Consider the following 20,489-nt stretch of genomic DNA (forward strand, 5'->3'; position numbering starts at 1 on the left):
GCGCCCCGCCGAGCATCCCTGGGCCGTGCGCACGTGCTCGCCGCTTGCGGCGCACCGCGCCCCGCCACGGCCGCCTGCCACGCGCTGCACGCGTTCCACGCGGTCCCGAAGCCCGCCGCGCCGCCCGCTTTCAGCACCATCACCGCCTTCCTGTGCCCGCCCTCGTCGCCGGCCTCGCACACGCGCGCTCTACTCGCACAGCGCCGCCGCCTCACCGCTCGAGCCGTGCAACGTGATGCCGAGCTGAGCAGTCGGTCCCTCCACTTGCTCGTCCTCCCCAGCACGTTAACCCTGCCCGAGCCATCACGATGCCGCCGTGAATCGCGCGCCGCTCCGCTCTGCGACGCCGAGCACCATTAAAGCCACCCCGCACCGCTCGCCGGCCTCCCCACCGGCCACCACCGCTCCACCACCTCTCGCGGCCTATAAATAGGCCCCTACGCCGCTTCCTCGCCACCACAACGCCAACCGCCACCTATAGCCTCATCCTAGATCTCTCCAGCGCCGCCGCCACCTCCATAACCGCCGTACTCCGCCCACCGCCGTGGGGAGCCATCCACGGGCCGCCATCGCCCAAGGTGAGCGGGGGAATCTAGTCCCCAGGACTCCCTCGTGCTTTTCCCCTAGCTCTGGGCCGCCGCTAAGCTCCCCAGTGGCACCACCACCATCGCTGCCGCCCGCCGCCGCCCGCCGCCGTGGCCAAGCTCCCACGGGCCACCTCCGCTCGAGCCGCGGCTGGGAATCAACTCCCCGTGCCGCCCTCTCCCTTTTCCCCTGCTCCCCGAGCTCCGACGAGCCCCCAGGTCGCCGGCCGAGGGCCGTCGCCGGCGCGCCGGCCTCCTCCCTTGTCCTGCGGGGAGAGAGAGAGAGAAGAAGAAAGGGCAATTTGCCCATAACCCCCTCCCCTTTCTTTTATTTGTTTAAGAACCCTTCCACCCTTTGGCCCTTTTGCAAATTAAGCCCTTCCTTTTATTATATTCCTAAATAAACCCTCCACCATATAAACATATTTATAAACAAAACCCTACCCTTTCCTAGAATAACCCAAACATTCCCCAGAATTCTAATCAGGTCCTTTCACTATTTACAAACAAGTCCCTGGACCCTTGTTTAGACCCTAAATACCCCGTTAACTTATCATTTCATGCACAAAACAATCTCCGATCGACCTGAAACTTTACCATGCCATTACTAACATAGTTTTGGCCATGCCATTAGGAAACCGCCCAAAAATATTACTTCTATCTCCATATCTTAATTGTTTCCGAATCGAGCTCAGCGACAAAACTTTTATTTCTTTTTCTTGATTGTGTGTTTGTTTGTATGCGTCGTAGATCACGGTGTGAACGAGGGAGAACCCGTTAACGAGAAGTACTGCGAGCAAGCGAACGAGGACCAGTTCCGCGACCCCGAGCCCGTTGGACAGTACTTTGACCAGGACCTCCCGGAAGGCTTTGAAGACGGCAAGTTCAATCCCGCCCTTTGATGCATATTTTGTCCTAGTTTTTATAAACACAACCTATTGGCCTGTTTTATAAAATTGCATATGTTTTGCCTGCTGAAAACATGGTTGGATAGCCACCCCTTGATTTGTTATAACCATTCCTTGACCACCTAGATTAATGTCTGAATGTGATTTGTTTGGACGTTAATCGCTGCTAGAATGCTTAGGACCTTAAACACAATACAACTTGTTTTATAAAAGTAAATGTGTGTGTGTGGGAAGGGAAAAATGTGAAATTTTCGAAAGATAAGTTTAGACGGGATGGATGGCATTTCTGTGTAATTTGCCAAATGGTGTGCTCGTGCCTGTGTGGTAGAGCAAGGAAGGGAGATATCCATCTTGTCACAACTAAGGACCGAGTTGGTGTGTTATCTCACCTAACTCCATTATCGTGCAAACCACTCGACCGTTGTATGGGCAATGGCTTAGCATAAACCCCACTAGTTAGTCTGATAGCCATCAGGAGAACTGAGAGCAACGGGTGATCAAAGAGAAGAGATTAGCTCTGTGTGACTTATGCCCCGGTTAAAACCTCTGTGATAGGTCAATGACCCCTTGGTGGATCCCGTGATGGCTAGTCAGGTCTAGCTAAGGTGAGTAATGGCTTTGTTGGGATCTGCAACGACACTAAGGTGATCGAGTTGTGGTACCCTGCTTGTGGGTAAAGTTGCACACCTCTGCAAAGTTAAAATCTATTCGAATAGCCGTGCCCACGGTACTATGCGAGTTACGGTGTGGTCACATAACTAGTGTTTCTTCTGGGAATGGACGGGTTGGCATAAGTTGTTTTGGGAAAAGTGTCCGGCAGTTGTGCCGTGTGCTACGGCGGATGAGGAGTCCGGTACCAACTTAAAACTTAGATCTTGTGTGGATCAACACTACGTGTTACTTGGTACAAGAAAACTTGCTTTGAAAATCTTTTCTTTTAAATGAACCCCTGCATCAAAATTTGTTTTCCGCAAATAAAACCCTAGCCTCATCCTTGATTTACCATGTGTATTATATTCTGTTTATACCCCCTCCGTGGGTGTGGTTGGACTTGCTGAGTACGTTTGTACTCACCCCATTCTTAATTTTTACAGAGGAAGATCCAGACTTCGTTCCCAAAGACGTTGAGTAGAGGTTCCGTCCTGCACCCAACCTTGCCTGTGGATAGGGTCACCCGCAGGAAGTTCCGTATGGCGCAAGACTCTGATGACCCCTCTTCATAGTTAATATCGTTGTGTGGTTGTTAGTTGTTATCCTCGCGATAGTGACGCTTCACTGCACACTTCCGCGTAGAGTTGTACGGTGATGTACCATCTGATGTTATAAAAGTGTTATCAGCCTCCTGGGACTGATATTGTTTCACTTTTAAGTCTTCTCTCATGAGGGGACACTTCACTGCTGCTGGTTGCAAGAATCTTTGCAGCTCATCTATTAGCCCACTTGTGTAGTGATTTAGCTCTCCACAATTAATACATGGCCCACTTGTCTATCTCACAAATTTTTTTAGTACTTGTGTCGAAACTGGCTATAAGATAACACCTCACTTCTCCTATCTCTCTCCGCCACCTCATCATTCAGTCTGGTTATACGCCACCATAATACTTGGTCTAATATGCTTCTCGGGTACTGAACTCAATCTTACCATTTTAATCGGTCAATGCTCCAACCCGTGTGCATGTAGCTCGGGAGGGAAAAGGTACCTATTACCATTCCGCCTGTAAAACAGGAAGCTATCACAAAGAGCCGCAAAAAGCACTTGCCCTTCTCTATCTTACCTAGGTCCATGGATATTGAAGTAACATAGCTTGTAGAGTGGTGGATCAAATCCTGATCATGACCGCTGCACAAACCTTACTACCTTCTTCATTACTAGGTTTATGTCGATATCATTGATAATTGGACCGTGGCAGCGAGGGGTTTCACATGAAGGGGATGTAACCCAAATGATTACCAAACTTATCCCCAATGCTAGCTAAAATTTGCTCAGAACATAGAGGGAGTTCCTCTTTGTTTTTAATGGCCATCTTAAGTAGCTTCGTTATGCACGCTAATGCGAAAATGGTCGGTTGAAGAACATTTAACTTACCTACATATAACAGAAAACCCCAAAATAGCATAGATGTGCAAAAAAAAATGTGGATGCAGTCTTATGCTTATGCACATGTTGAGAGCTCCTTTCCCCTTTGCCCCTTGCATGCTACAAAACAAAACAATACGGCTGGGGGGAGCAGGGCCAGCATGCACCAAAGCCGCTGCGGGCGGCGGCCCGGCCTACCAGCTAAGCAGCACGGCGACCACCGTGGCCCCCGCACGCCGGCTCCACTCGGGATCCCACGTGGCAGGCCCCTACGGGCCCACCCCTCCGAGCTATAAGTACCCGCACTACTCTCCACACTTCGCATCCACCCATCTCAAGCTCTCACAACTCACAGGTCAGAAGCAAAGCCCGCACGCTCCCCCCAAGTCCTGAGGCAGGCTAGCTAGCTGTGCTCCTCCCGTCCGAGTGCCTGGCGTTGGGGGAAGGAAGGTGAGGCCTCGCCGTCTTCGCGGCGCACGAGCCTGCACCTGGGCCGTTGGTGAGGCGAAGCACATGACGAACCAGGACGTGGTCGTGTCGGAGATGGGCATTGCGGCCGGGGCGGCGCTGCCGGGCCCGAGCCCGGCGCTCTTGGCTTGCCGGGGCGCGGCCGCCGGCGCCATGTCCCTTCGGTACCTCGACCTGGCCGCGGCCGCCGCGCGCTCGGCCAGCTGCACCTGGGCCGACGCCATGCGCGCCTCGTCCCCCACCCGCTCCCGCGCCGCCGGCGATGTCGACGAGTTCACGGCCTGGATGGTGAGTCTCGCGCTTCCACTCTTCTCTGCCGCGCGCTCGTCTTCTTGACACGCGTCGGGAGCTTGCGGACGCGCGGGTGCATGGCTTGTTGCCTCCAGGTGCTAACCTTTGCTTGGTCTCCTGCAGAGGAAGCACCCGTCGGCGCTCGGCAAGTTCGACCAGATTGCCAGCGCGTCCAAGGGGAAGAAGATCGTCATGTTCCTGGACTACGACGGCACGCTCTCCCCCATCGTCGCCGACCCCGACGAGGCCTACATGAGCGACGCGGTGAGGCCTCGAGCTGCTCTACCCACGCGCAGCCTTCCATTCCATGGCGGCCGGCCAAAAGCTCGCCCTTGACTGACGCTTCTCCCCTTGCGGTGTACTGGTGCGCAGATGAGGGCGGCGGTGCGCGACGTCGCGAAGCACTTCCCGACGGCGATCGTGAGCGGGCGCTGCCGCGACAAGGTACATTGCCTGCGCCACTCGTCTCCACACCGCGAGCACTCGACACACTCATATGCTGATTTGGCTTTCTTCCTCGTTCTTGCCCGGTGCAGGTGCGCAACTTCGTCGGCCTCTCGGAGCTCTACTACGCCGGCAGCCATGGCATGGACATCAAGGGACCAAGCTCCAATGTACGCTCGCTCTCCTCGCTCTCATCTCCTTGAGTTCACCCGACCACCACCAATCAGTTTAAACCCTGTCCATCTCTATGGCTGATCGATCCTCCCCTCTGATTCGAATCTGCAGCCGGAGTCGGTCCTGTGCCAACCTGCAAGCGAGTTCCTCCCCGTGATCGACGAGGTATGCTCCTAAAACCGATTAGAAGAAGAACACTTGCCCCACTTGTGTGCATATCATCTCGTGATGTACAACGGCGAGGAGATTAACAATGGCGCATGAACGCGGTGAATCCCCATCTTTTGTCAGGTGTACAAGGCGCTGGTGGAAAAGACGAAGTCCACACCTGGAGCCAAGGTGGAGAACAACAAGTTCTGCCTGTCCGTGCACTTCAGATGTGTAGATGAAAAGGTAGGCAACGCCTTGCCCCGTCTTGGGATGCCAGCCACTTCAACGCAACAACTACTGGCGTTTATAATACTGCAACATAGCAGCTGCATCACGCGCGCACTGTTAATTTATCCTCGCCATCGATCCTAACCACCTCCCTGATGATCTTCAATGCAGAGATGGAATGCTTTGGCGGAGCAAGTCAAGGCCGTCATCAAGGACTACCCCAAGCTGAAGCTCACTCAAGGGAGGAAGGTAACTCCATCTTCTGACCATAAGCTCATCATCAGCGAACTAAACATCGACTGAAACAGTCGATCAGTTGTCCTTGCCAGTAATAGTAGTCCACTAGTCCTAGCTAGTGACTGAAACTGATCAAGACTGCTGAAACTTTGATGCTCCAGGTTCTGGAGATCCGCCCGAGCATCATGTGGGACAAGGGCAAGGCCTTGGAGTTTCTGCTCGAATCGCTCGGTACGGTGCATTACGACAAACGAACTCCCTCTCCGTATTTTTCTTTTTCCTTGATGATATCCTGTATCCATGCCCGTGTCATCACAATCGTTTTCACCCCAGTTTTTATTCGGTGCTGTACTTGCGTATCGTATCACACCCCCTGTCCTAAACAAATCGCCTGATGAGTGATGACACCCCGCCTATCCTGCTATCCCCTCTCCAGGATTCGCCAGCTGCAGCGACGTCCTCCCGGTGTATATCGGTGACGACCGCACCGACGAGGATGCTTTCAAGGTGCGCCGCCCTCTCACCGGCGATCCTTTTTTTTTTTTTGCCTGCACAACCTGATGCGTGTACTAAAATCTCCTCGTGTCGCAATTGACCATGGCAGGTGCTGAGGAAGAGGGGTCAGGGCATCGGCATCCTCGTCTCCAAGTGCCCCAAGGAGACCAACGCCTCCTACTCCCTGCAGGACCCGAGCGAGGTCATGGACTTCTTGCTCCGGCTGGTGGAGTGGAAGCGCAAGTCGCCGCCGCCGCCGATGATCCGGCCGCGAGTGTAGCTGGCTGGCTCGGTGCGGCAGCCGGTTGGCGGACCGATCGAATCGGTGTCCAATCATGCGAACATACCCCACCACCAATGTTCCCCCTCTCTGACGATTCTTAGCTTGTGTGGTGGCCTCTGAAACGGACTCGTGGTGGTTGCTGCGTTACACGCGTGTTCTTCGATTCCCTGGCGGGGCCACACACACACAACTCCTCCTCGTCACTGAAAATGTTGGAGCATGTTGGTGCTGCTGTCTAATACAGTAACCGTGTGTCTGCTTCCCCGGCAATGTACCACTAGTAGTACCCCTCCCTTCTCGTGTTATTTTTGTCCCTCGTCTCATCCCCATGGGCTTGGAAGGCATCTGCAAAGCTCCCTGCCGTCCTAGAAGAGAAGAACCTTTGCAAGAAAGAGAAGGTTCCCTTCACCCCATGTAACTAGCACCTACTATATTCTAGGCACTACTGTTCTTTGTACCCTTCTCTGCTGTGTAAAATGTAGTCTGTAATAAAAGTAATTAAGATCCAAGTAATGGAATTATTTTGCATTTCTCTCGTACAACGATCCAGGATGCGTGCTGTGCCGTGCGACTTGTTTGTTCTTTTTGATGATCGCATGACGATAAAAGTTATATGCACTGATGCAAGCGTGAGGTGCGGAAAAAGGAGCTGGGGGAAGCAAGGGAACGCCGCCGTACAAGCTCCTCGCAGGGTGGCATTTTTTTTTAGAGAGGGTTGCCCCCTGTTTCATTCAAAAGAAGGAAACAGGGTGGCATTTGAGCAGCTTGCTGCGTGATCTCCCTGCAGGGCTCACCTGCCAGGTTCTTACCTTGACAAGCTAGTATCTCCAAAGCGAATAATTCAATCATGTGTGAGCTCTGGACAGCCGATTCGTGTCAAGCAGCCGCGATTACTGCGGGCACGAAGCTGTGTTATTATACGGGGAGCTACCGGGTTTCTTTTTGGGTTGTATTGTACGATGGGGACAGTTCATTGGGGCGGCGATCGATGAGCGTAGCAGATATTTACATGCGCCTACTACACACCAACTCGCTCATGAGCCTGCTCTGGATCCCATGGTTTGCTCCAGACGACATACAATAGGCTCAGCTCCTCCAAACTATGCCGTGGTCCTGCTGATGAATGTGGATGGATGCAAGTATTTTATGGTGCATCTTTGAATAAGTACTGGAAGTAACTTCCAGGGATATTATCAGATTTGCTGGCCTCTAAACAAAGCACTTGGAAATGGGCACAATCAACCGGTCCAGGCGTCCAGCAATTAACAATCGAGTTCGTGGCCTTGATCAGGCCAAACCTCCTCTCAGGATGAGTCATTAGGCTGCCTCCTATTATTAATCACTAGATTAAGCGGTGAGTAAGTGACAGAAGCCTTCTTATGTGTAAGCACCCTGTCCAGATATGACGATTCCTCACAATGATTCGTTCAATGCATATTCTCGATCGATCATGTGATTGGACGGTGGTCTACAGTACAGTTCTAGAGCACTAGCTCATGTTCCTCCGGTGCTGAAAATGTTAAGCCAGTGAGTAGTGCCTGAAATGCTGATCGGTCGATCTTTATCAGAGACCATATGCGTGCTGCATTGCCCAAGAGTTGACTGCTGGGGGACCACCAATTATCACTCGTATGATGCATAGGTTTTCATATCAGCCACAAAGAAGGCTTCCTGCTGGCTTTGATGGCATGAAAGGGGTAACCGGGTAACTGCTGCTGAGAATGGAAGCATTGCCAATCACAAACAATAATGCAGTACCCCGTCCTTCTTCCCTTGGACTGATGCTAGTGGTTTTCTCTTGGCCTCTTTGGCCGTTTGTCCTGCATGCATATTTGTGCAGAACAACTGTACACTGTGCATACTACTGCATACAGCACTGCTGGAATCTGCAGCTAGCATGCAGTCTATTAGTAGTCACATTACCTGATGAAGCTGGTGTATGATTTGGGCTTCCATCTGATACTAGAAAACATCCACCAACCGGAGCACCTTCGAATTATTTGAATATAACCTTATCATCGATCGCCGTCGAGCCTCCAGTGCAGTGCATTATTCACTCCAACCAACCGGCCGCCGGAAGCAGAAGCACTGGGGCCCTCGCTGCGTGTCTGCACTCTGCAGTGTGGTCTCTGATGGTTGCACACTGGGGCCCGGCCGGGTAGGGTTTCCGTTTGGACCCATGGGTTGATCCCAGGAAAGGTGTGGTGGCATGCGATCGATCGATCGATGCTCAGACTGGCCTCATCGCTCGTACTTTTTGTCGTCTTTTTTGGCCTTTTATTGGGACGCCGCCGGCCACCAGCAACCAACCAACCCGCTCCTTTGGCTCGATTCAAGTGTTATTTGCTGCAATCCAATAGGAGCATGCCTCGTCCCTGCAGCAACGACAACGAGGCGATCGAGCTGTTGTACTGCAGTACCGTGCGTGCCCACCATCTCATCATGTCCCGGCTGCAAAGGCTCTTGTACATTGCTGCAGTAGTTTCAGTACCTTGAAGCTGTTCTAAATCTTTTATTAGAAGCAGTAACGAAACATTGACCACTACTGACGCAGCGAAACGAAGCTCTCTTCTTGCAAGGTTGCCCAAGATGCATAAGTAGAAACTGTAGAAGCACTAGGCAGCAGCAGTGGCAAACTGCCCGGGCGCATTGTGTGTTCCCCATGCCCCCCACACGCGAACCCAAGCATGCAACAAGGCATTATTCAAGAGCATGCGCGCTAGGCACTGACCACCGATAAAATAAAACCATGCAATCAGCTGGCATTGAGATCCCCCAACTCAACCGGCGATTAAACAAGGGGGGTTAAAAGAGGATCGCCGCAATAGAATAGGCGCTGCAACCATTATAGGGTGCAGGGAGGAATGACTAGTTTATACAGATCCAGGCTGCTGCTGCTGCTTTGCACCTGTTTTTTACTCCCAAAGGCGCTGGCCATGGACGAGAAAGCTGCCTGCTGCCCTTGAATCAAGGGACACCGGCGAGCGAGGCGGGCGGAGCCACAGGACGGTCGAGACGAACCCCCGCCGGCCCGCACATGGCTCCCAGGTGGAGCGATCTATCCGCTATCCATTATTCACCCTAAACAATCTAGCCGGAGCGTACCCGTCGCGCGCGCGCTGCTAACATGTAGCGGTTGAGCGTAATCCGGGAGTTCCTCGCGCCTCCAGAGGTACGGCTCCTTCAGTCCTTCATATACTTGCTGCTGTTGTGTGTGCGTGTCAGTGAGTACTGAGTAGTTGAAGCTAGTAGCAACAGTTCCATGGCGGCAAAGATCAGAGAGAGAGAAAGGTCAAATGAGCGAGCATCTACCAGAGATTCAGAGGCAGCACACAGTAAGAGAGAGAGTCAGACACATGGGTTTTTAGGTATGGGGAGGATCGACGGACGGGTGATCGACGACGACGACGGAAAGGGCATGGCGTGACTGGCCGCCGAGGCGGGGATTATGTGGAAAGGAATCTCATGGGTTGAGGAGGGAGTTGGAATCCACTAAAGCCGCGGCGCTTTCCCGTTCGTGCAGGCGCAGCACCACCCTACCATGGCGTGGCTTTGTGTAGCTGCTCGAGGAGGCAGACCGGGGGGGGGGGGGGGGGGCGTCTATTTCTAATGCGCGCAACTAGCGGCGATGCCATCGCAGAAGCTTCTCGGCCGCCGCACCCCCGCCTCCCCCGGCTCCGGCGCCGCCGGCGGCACCTCCACTGCTACCGACACTAATCAGCTCGAATCCGCACTCCTCCGCCCGGTGCCTAACCCACCGCATGTCTCCCCGCCGCCCCCGGCCGGCGGCGTCTCCGCTGCCGACCGCCGCCGCCCGCAACCGGCCTCCGCCGCCTGGCTTCCCTACCACCCCCAACCCCTCTTCTAATGTCGGTGGTGACCACCAGACCCCGGCAACCCGAACCCCGAAGGCCCGACCTCCGGCCGCCGCCGCCGCAGCCTGCTCGAGGAAGATGAACAGCACCCTTCTTCTGCGACGCGTGCCTTAAATAGATTCCCCGGGGGCGTCGCTGGAGCAGCGGCAAGTGTGCCGAAAAAGGGTTTGACGTTTGACAAGTGTCCCCTCGCCCAAGCTAAAATTTGCCATCCCCACGTCGCTAACCTTTCCTATGTGGAAAGCAGGGGAATCCACTGTATCTCGGCTCATGATTGGCGGGGCGCCTGTGCTCAGCGCCCGCCCGCCCGGGATAAAATACTTGCAACTAGCCGTGCCCTAGATGGCCCCTCATTATTGGTGCCTGGTGGTTGGCTTGGCTCCGCTCCGGTCGCCCCTCCTGCAATGGCACTGCTGCCGAATCTGACGCTGTCATCGAGTCCCCAGCTCTCTCGTACGCCTCTGAAGACTTAATCTGAGAGCTTAGCTTTGACAGCCAGCGTCAGGCTCCCTCAGCTGCTTGCTTAATGGGAACGGAAACACCACGCATGCAAGTGCAACCAGCCAACCCGGCACGCAGCGGCAGCGGCGGCATGGCTGCCGAGAATCTAATGCGTGCCAATCATGGGCCTAATCTAGCTTGATTAGCCGGTAGAAGCCAGGTGCGACCGTGACAGGCGAGGAATAACTTAACCGCCTGCCGGTCCCGGTCATGTCAAATAGCCGGCCGCGGTAGATGCCGGATCTTTATCGGCTAGCCCATCCCGTCCCATGCGGGCACGCCGCCTTCTTCCCTGTTTTGTGCTAGCTGCTGCTGCTGCTGCTAGCTACCACTAGTGCTCCTACTCATTTGCTCCAAAAGCATTGGCCGATCGGTCGCCGGCGAGCGAGGCTCGCTCGTCGTAGGTCGCGCGCATAGCCTTATCGATCGCACAAATTCACCTAGCCTCTTGCTCCTACCGCCTCGCCCTAGCTAGGCAGCAATGTAGCACGTTGCGTAGCTCAAATCTTTGGTGCTGTGAAAGAAGCTTAGACAATTCTCATCCGGCGTAGGGTACGGCGAACAAGTGGGCGGGCGACGGGGCGAGTACAGGTGCAGGACTTCGTTGCTTGCAAGCATCCAACTGTTGTGCCGACGAGTAGAAAGCGCAAGATAGCTCGGTGAGGTGACTGCCGCCGGGGACTGTCCGGCGTGCCGTCCTGCTCGCGCGCGCGAGCCCTTGGCCGGGCCGGGGAGGGGGGCAGCGACAAGACGCCGATCCGTCCATCCATCGGGTGAGGTTAGGGCGGTCAGGGTCGTCCGGCCGCGTGCCCCCGCCACGCCCCGGCGCGCGGCGCGGTGTCCGGCCGGACTCCGAAAGGCTAGCGGCCGCGCGGGCCGGGGCAGCTAGCCCGACCGGCGCCAGCGTCGTCCCTCACGTACGCACCGGGCCGCCTGCGCCGGGGCCGCCCATGCGTCATGTCCGCCGCGACGTGTCGCCTCCGGCGTCGCGACGGCAAGTGGACACGTGACGACGCCCGGCGCGCCCGGCCGCGGCGGCAGGGATGGCCCGTCCCGGCGCGGCCGCTGGCCGAAACTTGCAAGTTACAGCTCTTCTGCCTCCTCTTTCTCCTCGAGACGGGAGGGCTAGCCTTCTTGTGCCCTGGTCAGTGCACGGCGTTGTTTGTGCTAACGGGTCGAGTCGGTACACGGGCCAAGCTCTCGCACGATCTGCCGCCTCCTCGCCCCCCGGACGGCGATCTCGTGTGCGGTGTGCCCGTGCGCGCAGATTCGGGCGGTAACTTTGTTTACGCGGCGCGCTCCGGGCGCGGATAAGTTTAGCGCGGTTCGCGCAGATCGGGGCAGCGGACGTGTTGGTCTTCTATAGGGGGCTGAGCTCCCAACCATGTGGCGTGTGCTTCCAGTTGGTTTATGTTTATCCACCTAACATGCAGCCAGCCGAAGCCGTACTTGATTCCGAGCCGCCAAAAATTAGTACTAGCAACTCCTGTATATCACGCACACATTAGTCGACAGATCATGCGACCGCCTGTATTTAATTTCGTTATTAAAGTTTGGCTTCCGTTTGTTTCTATCATCGAACAGCATGTAGTGTTTGCTCTAGTAGTACTTAAACACGGTTAAGTGTCATGCCACCTAGTAGGAGTATGTCTTTTTACGTTACTTCGTTAATTAAAAAAAACAAACTCTGTCAAATCTTACCTTCCCGTTGTTACTATTACCAAAAAAACTTTTTTTTTGACACATCCCTCGTTATTCCGTGCGATCGTGTGTATACGTGTCAGTTAGCTGCAAACTAGAGGGCAGTAATGTATGCTCTGTGTAGTGTTACTGCCCTCATTGCAGCTAATAGGGTAGCCATTAGGCGTGCAAATGCATGCAGGGCCAGAAGCCGACGAACACGTACGTACTTATCCACAAACGCCGACAATGTAGTTTCTCTCAAGCTATATGGTAATCAGAGCAATCGCGGCCATATGCGCGACGACAGCCACGCAGACAAAGCAATTAGAACAGCACAGGAACCTGCTCTCAAACTCAATTGCAACAAACAGAAACAGCCAAAAAAAACATGTCCAATCAAAGTAGTAGCTCTGCTTGCAGGATTACGCTTCGGCCTACGGACCCAAGTACGAACTAATAACTCGACGACGACGACAGCGAAATGACTTGGCTAGGTCATCAACTGTTCGAACTAAAACTTGTTTTCAAGTCTCTAGTTAAGATCTGATTGGCACTCGCGACCTTCTCCTGATTGCTCGCCCCAACTAAAACCATCTCTGATGCCGCATTAACCAAACGATCAACGATCCACCCATCGAGGCATCGATCCATGCGGTCTCTTTCGGGGTGGTTAAACCATCGCGGTCGGAGTCGCACTTTCAGAGTGACGGTAGTTGTTGCATGCATCCTTTTCCCCGGCCGGTTCCTATTCCGAGTCCATTTCTGGGCCGGTCTTTGTTAGCATCCACGAAAGGGACGGGATAATGTGAGGGAAAAAAAACGCAGCATAGGATACCGCACCACCTGTATATACATTCAGAACGCATTCAGCTCATGGACTGAAACAAATCGCAAACGATTCGGAGGTAAAGATAGACAGGTGATTGTGACAACGACGCCGCTAAAGAATAGGATCGCGGCGAGCAATGAGATCGCCGGAGCAACGCGGCGCTGACTGGGCTCGGCGTCGACCCTTTGTCCTTCTCGGCGCCGCGCACTCGCGCCGGCGGCGGGGTCAACCGTCGTCCGACCTGGCGCCGCCTCGGAAATGCCTACAAAATACCCAATCATGGGTGGCCGGTCGTTGGATCTCTCTCTCTCTCTCTCTGGTTGGAAAGTGGAAACAGTATGGAAAATGTGAGGAGTTTGTTAGAGGATTCCATGCAGTTCATTCGTAGAGTGTCAGGTTGGCAAGGAAGATCAAGCACATGTGGAAAAGTGACGCACGTGTAAGTTACCAACGAACCTAAGAACATGGTTGGTCAATTGGGAGGGCATTTATTTTTCGTTTTGGTTGGACTTTGAAGCATCCGGGTGGATGATGTTCTTTCTTTAACCCACATAGATTTTTTTTAGATGATCTTTTAAACAGTTGCTGTTGAAACCTGATGTCGTTTGATTCTATTGATCTTGGCCCATAGAAATATTGAGATTTGGAAAAGCCCATACTTTTCTATCACAAACCCAACTAATACAGAAAATGAACTCCCTGAAACAAATATGAAGCCCATATACTCTACGCTATTGGATTGACAAAACGAAACGAGCCCACTGTCTACATTACCCAGATTAAAGCCCGTGAAAGAGGCCTATCATATCAGTCTGAAATTGAGCCCAAATTTGGCGCATCCAAGTTCAAGATCACTCCCAGATTATTATTCCACGGCAGCCAATCTGGAGCGTTAATTTTTCTTCTTCGGTGATTGATACGCCATGAAGTTGCTAGAGTAGACTTGCAGCCACCTGACACGACGTCACGACCAGGAAAACCCAAATTACGGTGATGAGCTTAACGCTTTTGCAAGGCTACTCCTCCGCCGAGGAGGACGACGACCCCACCGCCGGCGCCGGCGCCGGCGCCGAGCTGAGCGAGTCCGGCGACTCGTCAACCGAGGAAGCCGGATCGGACGGAGACGAGGCGTCCGCTCCTCCGAAGCCGGCCTCCAAGCCCCGCCGCCGCCCAAACCCTAAGGGGGGAGATGCCGGCGTCGGCGAAGGGAACGCCTCGCTGCCGTCGGCGCTGGAGGCTTTCGCCGATGTCTCCGGCCCTCCGGAGTTTCTGAGGCACAGGGTTGCCGAGCCCGAGGAAGGGACGGAGGCCCTTGGCGTACTCGATCGCCGCGGGAAGGAGGGTAGCAAGCATCCGCCTCCAGGTAAGCAGATTTATCGACTCATTGAGGTGGAGACTTGCGTTCTTAGTTAGCCGGGTTAGTGACGGTGTGTTTGTGAGACTGGCTTCGACTTGATTGCATGGTACGACCCTGATTTCTGTTGGTAAAGGTAGAGATTGGTAAACAATATAGTTACAGATCTTGCATTGTTAGAGAACCTGATGTTATTTTTTAGCAGTAATCATAATTTGTTAGGTTTATGCAGACTCTTGATACTACTTTGGTTCATGATTCCCAAGATACTTGACCGTGGGACTTGAACAAAAATTAGGAAGATACCAATTCCATGTACTATGTTGTGTATTAGACTATTTGTTAGTCCTCCACATATTTTTTTTTTGAAAAGATTAGTCCTTCACATATAGTGCTACACTTTTAGGCAAGGATCCATTACAGCCATCATGAAGCTCCACTATTGGTGATATTTGCAATTTGCATAGAATTGTATTCGTCTGTTTTCAGTTGCATGTCATAAATCTTTTGTACAATTGCTACAGAGTTGGCTGGTTCAATTGCAGAGTAATTTATATCGTGCTTGTTTGGTTTTAGTTTGAAATAAAAAACTCTCAAGTCTATACTCTAATACCAAATATTTGTGGATCTCAAAGTGGTTTGAAACTGTCATAGTTGTTGTTTGACTCACAACTAGCATTTGGCTAAGTAAATTTGATTGTTACGAAAATTAGAAGGCTGGATGCAGTTAAATGATGAGAGACCCTGCATATCAATTCAGTTGGTTCTGGAGCACGATATATCTCCTACTGATCACTGGTTGGGCATGCTCTTCTTTGATGATAGCCCTTAGGCTATTGTTACAAATTGTATTTATCTGTCTGCTGTAACTATTGGGACTGATATTAAATTACTGGGCAGCACTGTGGTGCCATCATGGGATGAGGCAGTACTGATATAGAGATGGTTTTTTTGTTGTAATAATAGTATAGAAATACGTAGTTTTACCTTCTCTAAACTTAGCCATGGGAAATATTTGTAGAAGCTGGTATTTTCAAGATTTCGTGTGCCAGAGCATGCATAGCATACATCATCCCTTGTTACTGTCTAGTGTTTTGTTATGGGTTTGACGATCTCAATATTCCTGATCTTTGTATGAGAAGTAAAGCAGTCTGAGCATGATTGCTTGCATTTGACAATGGTCTGAACGTGCGCACATTCCAGTTTTGCAATTTAGGATATATTTTCTGAGCATGGTCTAACTAGAAAATAATCCTCAGGTGCTGTTGTGGTGGCGAAACCACAGTTAGTTGCTATACGCGAGCGAGTTACCACAACTAGTTCCAACCCTCCAGGTTCAGTGACATCTGGTTCTGTTGATGGAAAAAGAATTATAGGCGCTGCAAATCCTGGTCCAGAAGATGCAGCTGATCTTCTGAGGTAATTATTGGTCACTTTCATCCCTATCACACTGAAACAAGAACTTGTACAGAAACAGCCTGTGTACCTCTTTTATCTATCAGAATCCCTTTTGATATCCCAGTGAGCTTAACTGCAACTTCGCTTCAATGTTTAGGATGTGTCTCCAATGTGGTGTGCCGAAGACTTATTCACATGGTAAGGGTATGGTTTGCCCTGTCTGTGGTGATAGACCAGCCCAGACAAAAGAGCCCGAAAAGAAGAAGGGTTCAACTGTCAAAGACAAGGAGAAGATCAAGAGGATGAGGGGGCAATCGTCGCACGCTTCATGGAAGAGCGAGACCGAGATGGCTCTTCGGCAACAGTTTGACTGATAACTAGTTAGCATGGCCAATATTTAGATGGAATGCTGGGGAAACCCCTGTCGCCCTTTGTAGTGGACCGTATGATGTCCCTCTGCCTTACACCTCGGTTCCATATTGCCAGAGCCGTTGTTTGGTTTGTTGTATCAGCTGCATTTGTTTTGCCAGGAACAGTTTTGTTTGCTAAACTGTAGCAATTTAGATGTCAGATTGCAAGAGGATTTTTGTTAGCACCTGGAACACGAGCGTCACGCGTTGTGCTGGTCTACCCTGCTTGTTTAAGAAAGAGAAGTTTGAGATGGCTCACAACGCTTGCCGCGAGGCTGAGGTGAAGGACAGATAAGTTTTACCGGAAAGCGGCAAGAGGAGACAAACGCAACGTGAGGAGTTACTTGTTCTTGCACCATTTGTTTGCTTTTCATTCCGTGTAACGTGTATTCTCGTATCCCCTTTCTCGTTGATCGAATGCTCGACAACGTTTTGTCCCTCTCCAAATGAATTTTTTTCACCACAGTAGATCGTACGGGACCCAGACAGTATTCACTATGGTTCCTTTCTTCTTCTTATTTATTTTGAAGAATTGCCACTATGATATCAAGGCTGTGTGAACTGAAAACCCAATTGACGCCACATGTAAGTCTAGTACGTACAGCAGGTGAAATGGCCCTATCCGCCATGAATTTCTCCTTTGAAAAATCCACAAATCTCTCGATGGATCGGACAAATGGGCAGACAAAAACCACGATCAGATCAGACAGAGACAGACCTGCGCCACCGTGATCGATGGGCCCCACGAATACATCAACTACACTTCCGGCCTATATGATGATCTTGATCCGCATCCACTCCCCCGTCTCCCGTTCCCCGCAGCTCAGTCAGTCACCCAGTCGCCCCATACCTTGATCGGATTCGCCTCCATGGCCAAGCTCGCCGTCCTCCTCCTCCTTGCCGTGGCGGCCTCCGCCACCACGCTGGCGCGCCCCCTCGAGACCCCGACTCGGATCAAGGTAAGCACCAACCACCCGCGCGTTCTTCCTTCATGGTTTCTTGACGCGCATCAATGCATCAGCCAGTCCGTTAATACTAGTGGATCTGCGATCACCATTCCCTAATAAGTAATAACCATGTCGCCGCAGCTGATCCGAGGCGCGGACGCCGGCGGCGTGTCCGGCGACAGCATGGAGTGCGTGTACACGGTGTTCATCAGGACGGGGTCGATCTGGAAGGCGGGGACGGAATCGAACATCACGCTGGAGCTGGCGGCGGCGGACGGCAACGGCGTGGGGATCTCGGACCTGCCCTCCTGGGGCGGGCTCATGGGGCCGGGCCACTCCTACTTCGAGCGCGGCAACCTGGACATCTTCAGCGGCCGCGGGCCCTGCATGGCCAAGACGCCGTGCTGGATGCGGGTGGCCTCCGACGGCACGGGGCCGCACCACGGCTGGTACTGCAACTACGTCGAGGTCACCGTCACGGGCCCGCACAAGGGGTGCGCGCAGCAGCTGTTCACCGTCGAGCAGTGGCTCGCCACTGACGCCCCGCCGTACAAGCTCGAGGCCGTCGTCGACACCTGCCCCGCCGCCGCCGCCGCAGGCGCCGCCGTCGCGTGAGCCCGTCCGACCGGCCGAGGAGGGAGCGTTCGGTGACGCGTCGTAATAAGCTGCGTGGGGCCGTGTCACCTCGTGATTAACTGCGCCACGACACGAGGTGCTTTGCTGGGGTCGTGCAGCGAGTCGAATAATCGGGAGCCGTCTCGCGAGGGACGGATCGATGTGTAGTGATGACTAGTGAGTAGGCTTGATGGTTTTGTTGATACCTTTTGTGGTAAAGCGGATCTTGATCCGTGTTTTGATCTTTGAGGAATGGTGATCCGCGTTTTCGTGCGTGTTTCCTGCAGCTTGCCTACGATTTTGCATAGCGATCCAAGTTTCGCGATGCTGTGGCTGTATCATGGCGCCACTATCCTTGATCGTCTTCCTAGTCGAAGAATTAAACACATCGATGTTATATCGATGGAGAAATGCGAGGATTACCAGTAAACGGAAGGGATTGGCAAGTATCCGCTGGGTTTTATACAGCGGCATCGCTGGTAGCCTGGGACAGAACTTGTTTTTTTCCCGTAGACGGAGGAGGAGGAGGCTTCTTTCTGTACATCAAAACACAAGGCCCACGGTCTCAGTAATGAGACGAGCCCATTTATTAGATTCGTTAGAGCGGACACAAGGCGGCTTTTTTATTTTTATATTTTTTAAAAACGTTTTTTTATAGAAATATAATTTCGGTTTCATATTTTACAGTTTTATACCCCTACCGCCCAGCAAGGGGGCGGCAGGGGGCCTACCGCCCGACAGGGGGTGGCAGGGACCTACATGTAAATAAATATAAATTTTTTTTACGCGGAGGCCCCTGGAAGGTGCCTGCCGCCCGGTGGAGGTATGAACCGTAAGCAAATGAGTCTTTAGATTCACATTGAACTTCCTGTGAAGACATTTCCGTATGAACTCAAAACTCCTCTTTAGGGGTTTATCTAGACTGCACTGTCTCCTTTCCAATGCTGATAGATTTACTCCATAGGAATCATGAGTAATTCTATAGAAGTCACCGTAATAAACTTGAAACGCCACCTTGCTCGACATATCTGGCCATCCAAAGACTTTATTTTAATTAATCCAATATCTAGAAACATGGTATGGCTTCAATTATAACCACTAATCCGAACCCTAAGTGCTTGCAATAATAAAAGTTACTAATCATAGAATTAAACATACAAAAAAAATTCAATGAGAAAGTTGAGAAATATTGGTTACCTGCGGTTCCGATCCAAAATCCGGCAGGGCTTCGCCGGTGGAATTACCTCCCTCACCCCTCTCTGGATCTCGTGGGCAGGAAATGGGGGTGTGAGGGAAGGGGCTCAGCTTTTATATTTGGGGGGGAGCCTGCCGCCCCCCCTGCCGGGCGGGCTGCCTGCCGCCCCTCCACCGGGCGGCAGGTGCCTGCCGCCCGGTAGGTGGACGGCAGGCTCCCGCCAGGGGCCTCCGGCAAAAAAAATTATATTTATTTACATGTAGGTCCCTGCCGCCCCCCTGCCGAGCGGTAGAGGTATAAAACTGTAAAATGTGAAACCGAAAATATATTTCTGTAAAAAACGTTTTAAAAAAATATAAAAATAAAAAAGCCACCGGACACAGGGGCCTAAATGACCCTGGAAGAGGTCCAGCCCATAATAGCCGCAAAGAAAATCCAAACATAGGCCCAGAACCAGAAGGTGCCTCCATGCTACAGCGGAACAATGGCCCAGCCCAAATCGCCGCTCCTGCAAGGGACTTGATTAAGGACGCCCCTCCCAAAAGATTTTTTTTTGCGAGGGGCCCATCCCAAAAGATCGTACTCAAGATTTTTCGTTCCGAATTCTGCACAAATCTATCCATTCTCACGGAATTCCTACAAAATTCACATTTCTCTTTGATTTTCATTTTTCAAATTTCTCCCCTCCGAGGCCCCCAAACACAAAGCAAAGCATAGAAAATAGCTAGCGTGCCTCGCAAAGCAACTCAACGAGTTTTCCATGGCAATGGGAATCTCATTTTTGTAAGTGGACGGTAGGGGCCAGGCCCCCATCCGATCGAGCTCTCAAGTGCATCGCCCCTTTCATAATGGCGCCCCTCTCCCCCTTCCCTCTTCTTAAATGAGAGGCACGGCTCCTCTTTAATCTTTCCACGTCGCCACGCTCTCTCCCGTCAAATCAAGCATCAACCTAGCAGCGCGCACACACACACCCAACCCATCCCTTATCATTGGCACGCCCTAAACAATTACCACCAGCGACGACGCCATTAGCGTGATGCATGATGATTTGGTGGCGCTAATCGTACGGGGCGGCCATCATTAGGAGGAGATTAAGAAACGCGGCCTCTGATTTGGACGGATACGCGGGGGGCGTGTACCCATCGTATCCTCGCTGCTGCGGTGAGTTTGGCTTTTGAAGCTTCATGGGCAAGTGCCTGCGAGATGCGGCAATCATAAGCATTGTTTCTCTATTCTTCATCAAAAGAAAGGGAGAGAAAAAAAAGGAGTGGCTCGCCGCATGGCCATTATGTGGTTCGGCGCCGCGCCGCCGGCCCGGCCCGGCCACCACCGCCGTTGCCGTA

General features: G+C 52.5%; 3 protein-coding genes across 3 annotated transcripts; all 3 read left to right on the forward strand.

Annotated features, from left to right (window-relative positions):
- The first annotated feature begins 3,896 nt into the window (after positions 1-3,896).
- LOC120657282 (probable trehalose-phosphate phosphatase 4) lies at positions 3,897-6,871 on the forward strand. Its single transcript, XM_039935573.1, has 10 exons — positions 3,897-4,325; positions 4,452-4,592; positions 4,701-4,772; positions 4,865-4,942; positions 5,058-5,111; positions 5,238-5,339; positions 5,496-5,573; positions 5,723-5,792; positions 5,998-6,068; positions 6,166-6,871. The coding sequence occupies exons 1-10, from the start codon at positions 4,083-4,085 to the stop codon at positions 6,334-6,336; spliced, it is 1,080 nt and encodes a 359-aa protein (XP_039791507.1). The 5' UTR covers positions 3,897-4,082; the 3' UTR covers positions 6,337-6,871.
- A 7,256-nt stretch (positions 6,872-14,127) lies between these two features.
- Positions 14,128-16,609, forward strand: LOC120657283. Its single transcript, XM_039935574.1, has 3 exons — positions 14,128-14,590; positions 15,841-16,000; positions 16,137-16,609. The coding sequence occupies exons 1-3, from the start codon at positions 14,221-14,223 to the stop codon at positions 16,351-16,353; spliced, it is 747 nt and encodes a 248-aa protein (XP_039791508.1). The 5' UTR covers positions 14,128-14,220; the 3' UTR covers positions 16,354-16,609.
- Positions 16,610-17,164: 555 nt separating this feature from the next.
- LOC120657284 (PLAT domain-containing protein 3-like) lies at positions 17,165-18,237 on the forward strand. Its single transcript, XM_039935575.1, has 2 exons — positions 17,165-17,348; positions 17,478-18,237. The coding sequence occupies exons 1-2, from the start codon at positions 17,259-17,261 to the stop codon at positions 17,949-17,951; spliced, it is 564 nt and encodes a 187-aa protein (XP_039791509.1). The 5' UTR covers positions 17,165-17,258; the 3' UTR covers positions 17,952-18,237.
- The last annotated feature ends 2,252 nt before the right edge of the window (positions 18,238-20,489 follow it).

This window comes from Panicum virgatum, chromosome 1N, assembly GCF_016808335.1.
Source record: "Panicum virgatum strain AP13 chromosome 1N, P.virgatum_v5, whole genome shotgun sequence".
Taxonomy (NCBI): Eukaryota; Viridiplantae; Streptophyta; class Magnoliopsida; order Poales; family Poaceae; genus Panicum; species Panicum virgatum.

Coding starts and splice junctions, on each gene's coding strand:
- LOC120657282 (XM_039935573.1), top strand. CDS start 4,083: ATGACGAACCAGGACGTGGTCGTGTCGGAGATGGGCATTGCGGCCGGG. Junction 5,112..5,237: donor TCCTCCCCGTGATCGACGAG/GTATGCTCCTAA, acceptor ATCTTTTGTCAG/GTGTACAAGGCGCTGGTGGA. Junction 5,793..5,997: donor GTTTCTGCTCGAATCGCTCG/GTACGGTGCATT, acceptor TCCCCTCTCCAG/GATTCGCCAGCTGCAGCGAC.
- LOC120657283 (XM_039935574.1), top strand. CDS start 14,221: ATGAGCTTAACGCTTTTGCAAGGCTACTCCTCCGCCGAGGAGGACGAC. Junction 14,591..15,840: donor TAGCAAGCATCCGCCTCCAG/GTAAGCAGATTT, acceptor AATAATCCTCAG/GTGCTGTTGTGGTGGCGAAA. Junction 16,001..16,136: donor GATGCAGCTGATCTTCTGAG/GTAATTATTGGT, acceptor TTCAATGTTTAG/GATGTGTCTCCAATGTGGTG.
- LOC120657284 (XM_039935575.1), top strand. CDS start 17,259: ATGGCCAAGCTCGCCGTCCTCCTCCTCCTTGCCGTGGCGGCCTCCGCC. Junction 17,349..17,477: donor AGACCCCGACTCGGATCAAG/GTAAGCACCAAC, acceptor ATGTCGCCGCAG/CTGATCCGAGGCGCGGACGC.